The 13,000-nt window shown below is 38.9% G+C and overlaps 1 protein-coding gene across 2 annotated transcripts in view; it reads left to right on the top strand.

Annotated features, from left to right (window-relative positions):
- pcbp2 (poly(rC) binding protein 2) overlaps positions 1-3,738 on the top strand; it is a gene marked incomplete at its 3' end in the record, with an annotated part of 38,088 nt that extends 34,350 nt beyond the window's left edge. For both annotated transcript variants that reach the window (XM_080734283.1, XM_080734282.1), the window contains exon 13: positions 1,683-3,738. In XM_080734283.1, the coding sequence (XP_080590409.1) occupies positions 1,683-1,719 (37 nt within the window). The remainder of the gene's footprint in view (positions 1-1,682) is intronic.
- Between the last annotated feature and the right edge of the window lie 9,262 nt (positions 3,739-13,000).

Below are 13,000 nucleotides of genomic sequence, written 5' to 3'. Positions count from 1 at the left end.
GTGCGTTCTAAAATGCGCACTCAACGCACTGGTGTGCCATGTTGTCGTTCGTTTATTCGGTGCACTTGGTGCGTTGTCGTTCGGAAATCCAGTGCGCGGCGCACCAGTGTGCTGAGTGCACGCACTGACCGACCCTACTCAGAAGATGGGGTTTGACGGTGTGGTGCGTCAGTGCGGTGTTTTGATTGGTTGGTTTTTTATGGCCATGTCTCGAGCAATTCTCAGCTGTGAACAATGGAGGAAATGACCGCAAAATGCAGCATTTGCAGCTTAATTGGTCGTTTGGGCTTGATAGTTTCACACACATCAACATGTAAACTAACAGCAGGTATGCCAATGTTATGAATTACATATCCTTTCAATATCAACGTTACGTTAGCAACTGCTGCTTTTCAGAAAGTTTACCTTCAGAGTTCAGAGTGTAAAAGCGCACAGCTGCCTCTTAACTGGTTGTTTGTAAATAAGCCACTCTGAACGCACTCTCCAACGTCACGCCCACTGCACTCACTACACTGAGCACACAACCCATAATCTGTCGCCGGAGTCGCTGTTAAATTATTGCACTACGAGCTCCTTGACAATAAATCCATATCGTGTCTTATTTTCCGACGACCGAATCTATTAATTGATGTTGACGCTGCTGCCGCGAGGCAGATACGGGGTCTTTACTCAATCAGATGATTAGCTTTCATTTGCAAATAGAAACTTAGTAACATTCCCAGCTGTAATGTGTGCAACTTATTGACCACAACAACAAACTACACGTGTGTTCCTGCCGACATCCCAGCCAATCACAGAGCCTGTTGCTATATGCGTCCTAGAACGTTCCATATGATTGGCCACTACTCCTCCATTGAAACAACTACAATAATATTGATGGCTTTCATGCATGTTTATTTAACGTCGTCCGATAGACCAGATGTTCGTCTCGTCTTCGTTGCGTCAACGAAAACACACATTCGTCTCGTCATATTTTCGTCAGACTTGTGTTTAGCTCGTCACGTTAACGTCACGTCATCGTCGTGAAAAAAGGGGCGTCAACGAAATCATTTTCGTTAACGTCTCGTCAACAAAAACAACACTGACTCAGAGTTTACACCAGTGGTTCTCAACCTGTGGGTCGGGGCCCCCAGGGGGGTCCCCACATTATTTTGGGGGGGTCCCCAGATGATTACCTTACTCAAAGATTAACTACTCAACTGTAAACAAACCAACATAAGTGTACAGAGGGTATATGCACATTTCTAAAGTGCCAATTTAAGGACTTTTTAATACCTCTACAATGTCAAATTAAACATTTGCCAAATTGTCAATCATTAGTGGCAGAAATTGTGAAAATAGCAGATCTACATGCTTGCGAGGCGATGTGAGCATGTAGATCTGCTATTTTCACAATAGAACCGTGTTATACAAAATGTAATGCCTCAACTCTTAGTGCTCGTCAGGGTGTAAAATATGATTATTTTGGGGGTCGCAGCCTGAAAAAGATGAGAACCACTGTATTAAAACCGACCACAAGCGGTCTTCATCAGTCTCGGCTCCCGTTTATTTTTTTTATCTGATGTTTTTTCCCGTCTGATTCAACGATTTTTAACTTTGCTGACTTTTGTGTCTCCTGGTTCATCTCCTTCTCTCTGCCAATAACACACGTTGTGTTTGTGTGTTTCTGTCTCCCCCTGCAGGCTGTCCTCTGAAGCCACCGGTCTGGCAGCCAACTGACCCCAGCGACCCTCCTCTCCTCTCCTCCCCACCCCATCACGGAACCCCCTTTTTACACAGAAATTAATGCAAAAACCAAGTATTCTCAACCTTCTAAAAACCCTTTTCCTCCTCCTCTCCTCTCCTCTTAGTCCAGGCGTTTCGGGCAGTATGTTGATGGAATCGTGCACTTTATGAAAGAAGCATGACATTTGGCCCACAGTTAGAACATGCCATATGGAAAATTTTTGGCTATAGGGGCATCGCAGATTTCTCTTGGGAAACTTGTGGGAGCCAATCAAAGTTGGGCTCTCATAAACTTTACTATACAGTAAAATAATACAAAAAAATAAATATGCTTTAAGTAGCATGTAAGGGGTCAAACTAGGTGTTTTTTTCGGGATTCTGAATCCAATGCAAGCATTTGTTTTGTGGAAAGGAATGTATTTCGTGCAAAACAAATGCTTGCATTGGATTCAGAATCCCGAAAAACACCTAGTTTGACCCCTCACATGCTACTTAAAGCATATTTATTTTTTTGTATTATTTTACTCTATAGTAAAGTCTAGTTTCCCAAGACAAATCTGTGATGCCCCTATAGCCAAAAATGTTCCATATGGCATGTTCTAACTGTGTGCCAAATTTCATGCTTATTTCATAAAGTGCACGATTCTTGCCTGAAACGCTCGGACTATCTCCTCCCCTCCCCTCCCCTCTCCTCTCCTCTCGTCTCCTTGGTTTAAAAGACGCCTACTCCTCGCTGTAACAATAATAATAACGACAACACCAGTGTATCGATATTTTATTTATTTATTATGTTTTGAATGAATCTCTCCCTTTTTGCATATAGTTTTTAAAAGATATTTCCTTGGGTTGTAATATTTTTTTCCCTCCCCCCCCTCTCTCTCTCTCTCTTGTTTTGCTGTTATGTCTTGTAATGATCCTTATATTGCTACATAGCTGAAGTTTTTTGGAAAAATCTGAGACGGCATAAATACTGTTTTCTTTTTTTTTATGTCAGATTTTTCTTAGAAAATGTATAAAATGAAGAAAAAAAATAAGACCCAATAATAACATCCTAGACGGAACTGTTCCTACTCCGACCCACCCTACATTTCAATGTTTGTATTTATTTTGTATTTAAATACACCCCCGCCCCTTGTGTTGTTATAGAATACATTGACTTTTATATCATCTTTTATTTTGCCATTTCTCTATCTAAAGTTGAACTTCCTGAATGAGGCATTGTGGGCAATGTAGTAAACCTGGGGCGCGCGAATGATGTACACTTGAAAATATTGAGGGAGTATAATGAATATTATTATTATTATAAAAATAAAAAGTAAAACGTTTAGTCAGAAACTTGACCACTTGAACCCTTAACGTCCACATTCTGCTGGGCGAACATTGGCTCCAAAATGGACGATCTACAAGTAGACCGGCCATTTGCAGCAACGTGGATTTTGTTTAGGGGGCGAAAACATTTTGTTTTTTTAGAGGGTGTCTAAATATAGACCTTTATTATAGAGGTCAAACTTACAGTACAAAAGGGTTCAAGTGGTTACTTTTTTAACATTGTTTTTTGAAGTTGAGAGTATTTTAAAGGAGCAGTTCACGCCCAAAATGATCGATTACTCACACCATGGAGACTTGAGTTCAATAATATCTTTTTTGTATTTGTTGCGTTCCCAAGACAATAATTTAATTACAATAAATGTACCCCCATTGATTCCAGAAGGGGACCCAAATGTATTCGGGTCCCCATCCGGAATCAATGGGGGTAAATTTACAATAATCACATTTTTTGTTTTAGGAATGCGACAAAAATATTATTGAACTCAAGTCTCCATGGCGAGAGGAATCAATAGAAAAGAAAAAGTCATTTTTGGGTGGAACTACTCCTTTAAGCTGGCCTCTAATTTGCTGTATATGTTCTTTTTATTGTCATTCCTGTGTTTTCATCAGTTTTATTTTATTTTATTTTCCTCCTCAATCAGGACTTTGGAAGCGTTTGTTTTGTTGTGTGTTTTTTTTCTTTGGATTCTGATAGGGTGGGGAGGGGCGGGGCTTGGTCTAACCTGGAGGGGGTCTGAACTGAGCGAGGGGCAATACTTGCGTTTTCTCTGAAATGACAGATTAATTATGATATGATGATGATGATGATAACACTGAGATGTTTGTTTTAAATAGAGAATATTTTTTTTAACTGCAGGGATGGGGGGATTGCTGCGACGGGGGCAAAACTTTAAAAAAAAGAAGAAAAAAAAGAAGAGACAATTTATTTGTCTGGATATTATTAAGTCTGTTGATGCTGAGGCTACTAAGATTTAAAACTAGAGAAGGAGCGTTATATAGAAAAAATAATAACACTAGTTTTTTTCCTGCTATCCTTTTTGCCTGGGGTCAGAATTTTATTTTTTATTATTCTTTGCAGGATGAAGAAGAAGAAACTCACGTTTTTTGTGCACGTTTTCAAAAACTATTGTAGATTTGGGTGCAATTGAATTATTATTGAAGAAACTTAAATACATAAATAAAAAAAAGATGTGAAATGCTGAAACTAAATCCTCCCGATTGAACTGTTTTGTTTTCATTGCTACTGGTTGCACGATTCTCAGGGGTTCTCAGGACACCCCTGTGAATAACCTTTTCATCCAAGTCACACCTGGATTACATGGGCAAGTGTAAATGGTGCATTTCAGGCATTGACACTAAGGCTTGCCCACCACCTGCCCCCCGGCAGGTAAATAAAACGTCAGGGCAGGTGAAGTTTGGTTTCAGGTTGCCCGACTGGTCAAGTGCTCGTTTGAGAGGAGACGCAACCGTCTGTAAACACAACACCAGATATCTGTCTAAACACCTGAACGTCTATAAACACAACACCAGATATCTGTCTAAACACCTGAACATGGCCAGAGCGTTCTGTCTTGGAATGTAAGAATGTGGAATGTAAAATAAGAGAACTGTTTACCTATAATGTGCTGTTTTCACAACTAGTGTGAACCCAATAATACTGTAGATGTACTAGGTATTTGGATAAAAAATTTGGGATGACAGTTTTTATCGCACAGCTCCAGAAAGTAATAATGGACGATTAACTTTTCTGGTAAGTGTGCATGACCTTTGGGCAAGTAGAACATGACCTGTACTTGCCCGACGGGCAAGTGCCTCTGAGACCTTAGCGTCAACCCCTGCATTTATATAGCGCCTTTATCCAAGGCGCTTTACAGAGATTGTGCATCACATTCACCCATTCACACACACATTCATTACATTCACCCATTCACACACACATTCATTACATTCACCCATACACACACACATTCATTACATTCACCCATACACACACACATTCATTACATTCACCCATACACACACACATTCATTACATTCACCCATACACACACACATTCATTACATTCACCCATTCACACACACATTCATTACATTCACCCATACACACACACATTCATTACATTCACCCATTCACACACACATTCATTACATTCACCCATACACACACACATTCATTACATTCACCCATTCACACACACATTCATTACATTCACCCATACACACACACATTCATTACATTCACCCATACACACACACATTCATTACATTCACCCATTCACACACACATTCATTACATTCACCCATACACACACACATTCATTACATTCACCCATTCACACACACATTCATTACATTCACCCATACACACACACATTCATTACATTCACCCATACACACACACATTCATTACATTCACCCATTCACACACACATTCATTACATTCACCCATACACACACACATTCATTACATTCACCCATACACACACATTCATTACATTCACCCATTCACACACACATTCATTACATTCACCCATTCACACACACACATTCATTACATTCACCCATTCACACACACATTCATTACATTCACCCATTCACACACACATTCATTACATTCACCCATTCACACACACATTCATTACATTCACCCATTCACACACACATTCATTACATTCACACACACATTCATACATCGATGGCAGAGGAAACCATGCAAGGCACCAACCTGCTCATCAGGAGCAGTTAGGGGTTCAGAGTCTTGCTCAAGGACTCTTCAACACTATAACTCTGGGGGAGCCCGGGTTTGAACTGGGAACCCTCCGTGTTCTAATGACGGTTTCTCTACTTCTGAGCCACTGTCACTCCTATATATTCCAGTTGTATTCAGAATGACTGCTCATTCAGAATACAAAAGCTCATGTAAACACCTCAGAATGGAATAGAATTTTCCATTTCCATTCAGAATGAATTTTATTTCACATTTCATATTTTTTCATTCATATGCTGTTTGAATCAGAATATACTTTTATTCAGGTTCCAGGTACACGGTTGGGTATGAATCTGTTCAGAATCAGTTCATTCTGAATGAATAGATATTGTCCATGGAACCACAGCCACCGTTATGTAGAACCTTACAGTTGTCATGTTACGGAACGTAAATATGTAAATGTTTCCCTAAGATACAGTACGGCACGAGGAGAACTGGAGAGAATAGTAGTTTCCCTTACAACACATTGAAAATAACGTCGTACTTGGTATTTAAAGGAAACCTTTTTACAAGGTTTCATATTTTAGATTGTCATTAGAGAAAAGAAGAGCTGGGTGTTAAAATGTTTTCATTTACTGCTTTCCTAACCCTATTGTTTTAGCGATGCATGCGTACAAGTAGCTTAATATGTATTTTTAGACACAATAAGCCAGTGATTTCATTATTACTATTTACACCAGCCCCCATAAGTCATATCTGCCCATGAAAGATTGTGGTGCGTCTTGGGAATGGACTTATTGTGTCTAAATAAGACAGAAAAAAATAGCAGATCTACAAGCTCAAAACGCATTGCAGAGCTTGTAGATCTGAGATGTTTTGGCTTATGTTCCCTGTCACCCAAAGATTTGGCAGTCAGAGCCCTTGTAGTTGGCCTACTGAGGGGACCCTAACTAACAAGTAGTTGGTTGCATGTTGCATTGAATGATTCAATATTTTATTCAACAGAAATGCTAAACTGATCGAGTGCAGTCAAACACTTGGTCTATGTGTTCAATTCATCAACATAAATTGGTGCATTGATACATTGCATTGGTGTGGACTGGCCTTAAAGGAGTAGTTCACCCCAAAAAGACTTTTTTTCCTATCGATTACAATACTCACACCATGGAGACTTGAGTTCAATATAATTATCTAGTTTTTGTCACATTCCTAAGCCAATATTTTGAGGAGACTCTTTGTAGGGCTGTTGATTCCTAACCCAGACTACTGGATGGAGACCCAAATGCATTTGGGTCTCCATACAGTAGTCTGGGATCACTTCACTTTGCGAGGTTTGAACCGGTCGGAAGAGGAAACCACTCTACGTCATGTTGTAGTACTCAAAGACTACAATTTGCCGGAACTATCAAACCAGATTCAGTTTTAACCCCAAATAATTCCCCTGCGCTCAAGGACATACTTTTAGGGCCTACCTAATAAACTCCTTGATGCGGAGTAGTTTTGTTTTTGAAAAATGTGTTTGGGATATGCATCTTTTGTTCCAACTGGTAGCGACTGGCAAGACTACACTAGGCTACTGGAGCATTTTAATAGGGATTGGGGAAACAAACGGAGGAACCAAATCAAAGCGACGCCGCTTCTTCTAGTGGTTTCTGCGCTTTAGGCGGAAACCAAACGGCCTGTTGTGAACGAACACCAGGCTTTCCCCCAGAAAGCCTGGTAGGCGAGGTTACCATCCAGAATCAATAGAGGAACATTTATTATAATCACAGTATTTGCTTAGGAAGGCCACACAAACTAAAACTAAATATTACTGAAATCAAGTTTCCATGGAGTGAGTAAAAAAAAAAGTATTTTGGGGGTGAACTACTCCTTTAACTCTTGGACAGGATTGGAATGTAGCAAAGTGAGTTTGGAAAAGGAGTGAGTTGCTATTCTGTCTCTGCATCAATATTTCTGTTCTTAAACAAACTTTACACACATTTCTTTTTTACCAATACATTATTTATTGTTGCTCATATTTTTTTTAGATTTTGATACAATTCCTATGTTACAGATACAATGTGCAATGCCGTATAAAAACAAAAAAAATCTACATTTAATAATTCAAACCATTCTTATTGTTATTCTACTTTTGACCACCAGAGAGCAGTGTTTCATCTCTGATCTGGTTTAGCTCTGCTGCTGTAATCATAAAGGATGAGAGGAGGGTTAAACTAAAGGAACAATTCACACATTTTCAAACCTAATATTCATATTAAGCCATTTAATCTGTGTCACTTTGGATTTGAACCACTTTAACCATTATTTTATTCTTTAACTATTAAAACAATAGCAGATCTACAAGCTCACAGCGTGGCACTCGCTTGTAGATCTGCTAATTTTTAAAAATCGTGAACATTAATTTTGTACAAGTCTTTGAATATTTTTGACCCGTTTCTATAAATGTCTTCTATTCCCTTCTTCTAAATCAGTGGTTCTCAAACCTTTTCATGTCAAGGACCCCCAAAATTACATTTATTTGGCCGCGGACCCCCATCTCATAATATGTTGTTACAGGGACCACCCCAGAAGCAAATATTTGAGTTACAAATGTTCGCTTTTAAAAAGATATATTCAAAGATTTACACAATGGTCACAATAAAAAATTTAAAAAAGCAGATATACAAGCTCGCAGCGCGGCACTTTGTATATCTGCTATTTTTCAATAGTTAAAGCATTACATAATTCTAGGCCTTAATTGTTCCTCATTAATGTTCATTATGAGATGGCACCATTTATTTCTATGTTTACCTGCTGTGTGTCTCAGACATGGCTTGTGGAGCGTTCAGAACCTCTACCAGCTGTAGGCAGGTCTGGTCCTTCACTTTACACTTAATGCTTTTGCTTTTCTTCCTTTTAGTTTTCATTTTTTTGTATTTTTTTCTGACACAGTGTGTGAGTAGAGTAATATATTATGCAGTGAATGAACATTATAGTTGAGGACCAATAAGATGAAGATTAGGTATGAAACAAATTGTTTTACAACAAGGGTTCATATTTTAGATTGTAATTCGAGAATGTCTTTTTCAGACACAATAAGCCCATTCCCAAGATACACCACAATCTTTCATGGGCAGATGTGACTTATGGAGGCTAGTTAGTAGTGTTACTGTAAATAGTAATAAAGAAATGACCGGCTTATTGTGTTTAAAAATACATTATTTAGCTGCTTGTACGCATGCCCCCACCCTGGAATCAAAATCATTAAAATGGCTAAAACGATAGAAACAAGTAAATGAAAACATTTTAACACTCATCTTTTCTTTTCTCTAATTACAATCTAAAATATGAACCCTTGTTGTAAAAACCCAATGCTGGTCTTTAAGTGCAGTTGATATATCGTTGTCAGGCAGAAACCTCCTAACTTTTACTAATCAAGGCCCTGCTATCCTTTACCACAGCGTCGCACAAAACCAGGGTTTCTCAAACGTTCAAATGTCAAGGTCTCCCCTTAACTCTGACAGGGTACAAATGGAACCAAATGAACCCTAACGGGTTCATTTGGTTCCATTTGTACACTGTCAGAGTTAACGACCTGTATGGGTCAATTTAGACCCTGCTAAAGGAACCCACAGAGTCCATGGAACCCACTTTGAGAACCATGGCACTAAACACATTATCGAAAGTAGCAGATTCACAAGCTAGAAATGCGGTGCAAAGCGAGGTGTGTTGAGCTTGTAGATCTGCTATCCTTTGCCGTTTTGGGGATTTTGAATCCTGTTGAGTAAAAGTTTTGGACATTATGAGTTTTCCACCCGACACACAATATTATCATTGTATAGACAGACACCTTGCCACAATACTGGTGAGATGTTTTTATCCACTGATTAGAAACTGACGAGTCTCCAAGTCTACTGTGCTTTAAAGCTAAATCGACCCGGTGAAAGATGAGGGAAAAAAGATTACAACATGAATATTACCTACTGAGAATCCTAATAAAAGGCCTATGAAACCCTTGGCTGGTTTTGTAGCTTGTCTTTTCCAGTTCAGGTCACAAAACCACATGGGCTAAATGTGGATACGTCGATGTCCCGCTGTTCCCAATCCCCAGTACTCCGGTTAGAGTAAGGCTTAGGCTTAGGCTTAGGGTTTTAGACTTATTCACCAGGCCTGCGTCGGCAGGTTAGCGTTCACCCGTTCACTAAGAGTTGAGGCATTACATTTAGTTTAACACGGTTCTATTGTGAAAATAGCATATCTACATGTTCACAACAGCATGTAGATCTGCTATTTTCACGATAGAACCGTGTTATACACATATCTGCCTCTAATACTTGACAATTTGGCCAATGTTTAATTTGTCGTTTTAGAGGTATTAACTCATTGAGTGCCAATCCCGAACTAGTTCGGCTTTATTATCGTATCGCAGAGTGCCGATCCCGAACAAGTTCGGCTTTAAAAAAAAAAAAAAAAAAAAAAAAAATTGAAAAAATTGTTTTTGATTTTTTTTTTTTTTTTTTTTGGACCCCATCAAATCTAGTGAACATGATTTCAATCGCGATTTTGCATGTTCCACCCCCATACAACCCCATCTAACATACAGGGCAGCCATGTTTGTTTACATAACATGTAAAACATAATGGCGATTATCTCAAGAATGCCTGAACGGATTTCCAATCGGATTTTTTTGTTTGAAAGCTGTGAACAAACTGCACAAATCCACTCCAATGCAATCCAGGATTGCATTGGATTTTTTAGAGCTCATTCTTCTCTGTTTTTTTCCCATGCATGAGGTGTGCAAGGTTTAATCATGGCTAAGTTGACGAAAATAAGGCTTCTAAAATGCTTGGTAGCCAATAGCTAACTTCAAGCTAACTTCATCCTCTTCCTGTACATGCACAAAGGAAAGTGTTCAGGCAAGTCATGGCTGCAGGGCTTCTGCATATACCAGCATATCTCTATGGGATTTTCTATGGCCACTGGGCGCCCTCTAGTGGTGAAAGGGGTGGCACTAAATGAGTTAAAAAGTCCTCAAATTGTCACTTTAGAAACGTGCAGATACCCTCTATGCACTTAAACTTTATGTTGGTTTGTTTACTGTTGAGTGAGAAAACAATGTTGCACATTAACTCACTTACTGCCAATTTAAAATGCCCCTCGAGTGGCACTAGTGCCAGAAGCCTCCATAGACTCCCATGTAATTTATAGTGCACAGATCATGCACGCCCATGCACAGATCATGCACCATGTTTGTGCAGGCTGTTCACAGCTTTCAAACAAAAAAAAAAAGATTGGAAATCCGTTCAGGCATTCATGATTTATCAGCCATAATGTTTTCTTCAGATGTAAACAAAAATGGCTGCCATGTTTGAAAGATGGGGTTGTATGGGGGGTGGAACATGCAAAATCGTGATTGAAATCATGTTTACTAGATTTAATTGGGTCCAAAAAAAAAAAAAAACCCTTTTTTTTTTTTTTTTTTCTAAGTAAAAGTCGCCCAAAGTCGCTTGGCAGGGAACTCCATAGTGAGAAAGTTGCTCTAAAAGTCGCCTGGCACTGTATGAGTTAAAGGAGCTATAGTCAACTTTTTCATTGTAGGGCCGACACTTTGTTTACATCCTAGTCTATAGACTAGAATGTAAACAAAGTGTTGGTCTGACAATGGCCAAAATGATTATTTTATCATTATTTTACGTTTTTTTTAGGTCATTTTTGAATAGAAACACATATATGAAGCTTATTTTTTTATAAAATATTTTCGAAACATTTTAATTTTAGCATCCGTTTTTCAAGAAAAAGTTGACTATAGCTCCTTTAAGTTAATCATCTGGGGACCCCCCTGAGAACTGTAGGCAGCCTAAAACAGCAGATCTACCAAACTCACAACGCCTCTAACCCTAACCCGCGTTTTTTAACCTGAACCGGAAAACACAACTACACAACGAGCCTTTAGGGTTTCCTATGCCTTTTCAGCGTCCATGTCTGATGTTTACGTGAGCTGTTCATTACATTGTGACATCATTCATGTTTTTTTTTATTTATTTTTTGTCAACATCAATATTTATTAACTCATTAAAAGCCAACCCCGCGATGTCGCGGGAAAAGTAATAGAGTATCTATAGTGCCATCCACGCGATGTCGCGGGAAAAGTAATATATTACTGTAACGGCGAGTAAAAATACCTAGTACAATGGCCGACGCTCCGGAGACGAAATCCGCGCTGATTTGTCATCATCACGGCTCCACGAGCACACAATAGTCATCCCATAACATTGAGGTGGACGGGCCGCCTCATCTTTAATGTCCATTATCTCAAAACTACACTTTAGAAGCGAAGATGGAGGCAGATGCTCGCTTATAAAACACATGTATAAACGCTACGAGCCGATCCAGCATGGCTCCACATAAACAATGATCGGTTCAGTCGAAGGATCCGATGACGTCAGACCGGAAGTACTTCCGGTGGCCTTCAAAATAAGACAAAATAAGAGAACGGCCGTGAATGGGGGGGGGTGGGAGGCACTCTGGATATTATAATCCGTTAATGTCTGAGGCTTTTAATGAGTTAACAAAAAAACTAAAAACAAAACCAAAACAACCGGTGAAGTTAATAATACTTTCAGGATTTTTAAAAAAGTGTAAACTTTCTCACAAAATATAAAACGGACACGTCCCAAACATAAATGATAAAACATGTATTTTTAAGTCATGCACTTTGTTCGTAGGGCTGCATACCATTTAGTCCTTAACGCTTTTTTTTAATTTGTTATTTCTTTTCTATCTTACACGTAAAATAAACTTTGATATTTCTTCATGTTGGTACGTTATGAATATTTACATTATTATTTATTTATGTATTTATTTATTTATTTATTAGTATCTGAATGCGTTAAAGAGTTTGGAAGGTCAGGCTTCTTCTCCCACTGTGTGTGTGTGTGTGTGTGTGTGTGTGTGTGTGTGTGTGTGTGTGTGTGTGTGTGTGTGTGTGTGTGTGTGTGTGTGTGCGCGTGCGTGCGCTATACATGTGAGGACCGAATGTCTACAATCTCACAACACGCTGATCTTGTAGATCTGCTATTTTGGCAGGATTAGGGTTAAAAATGGCAAAATAAAAAATGTCATTCATAAAATCCTCCTTGCATGTATATCATAGGATTAGGGTTAAAAATGTAAATGGCGAAATAAAAAAAGTAATAACATTAAAAAAATGTCATTCATAAAATCCTCCTCGCATGTATAGTGATGCAACCGTGTGTG

This window comes from Nannobrachium achirus (genome assembly GCF_963921795.1).
Source record: "Nannobrachium achirus genome assembly, chromosome: 9".
NCBI classification, from domain to species: Eukaryota; Metazoa; Chordata; class Actinopteri; order Myctophiformes; family Myctophidae; genus Nannobrachium; species Nannobrachium achirus.
Note: the sequence above shows the minus strand (reverse complement) of the source record. Positions and strands in the feature narration are given on the sequence as shown.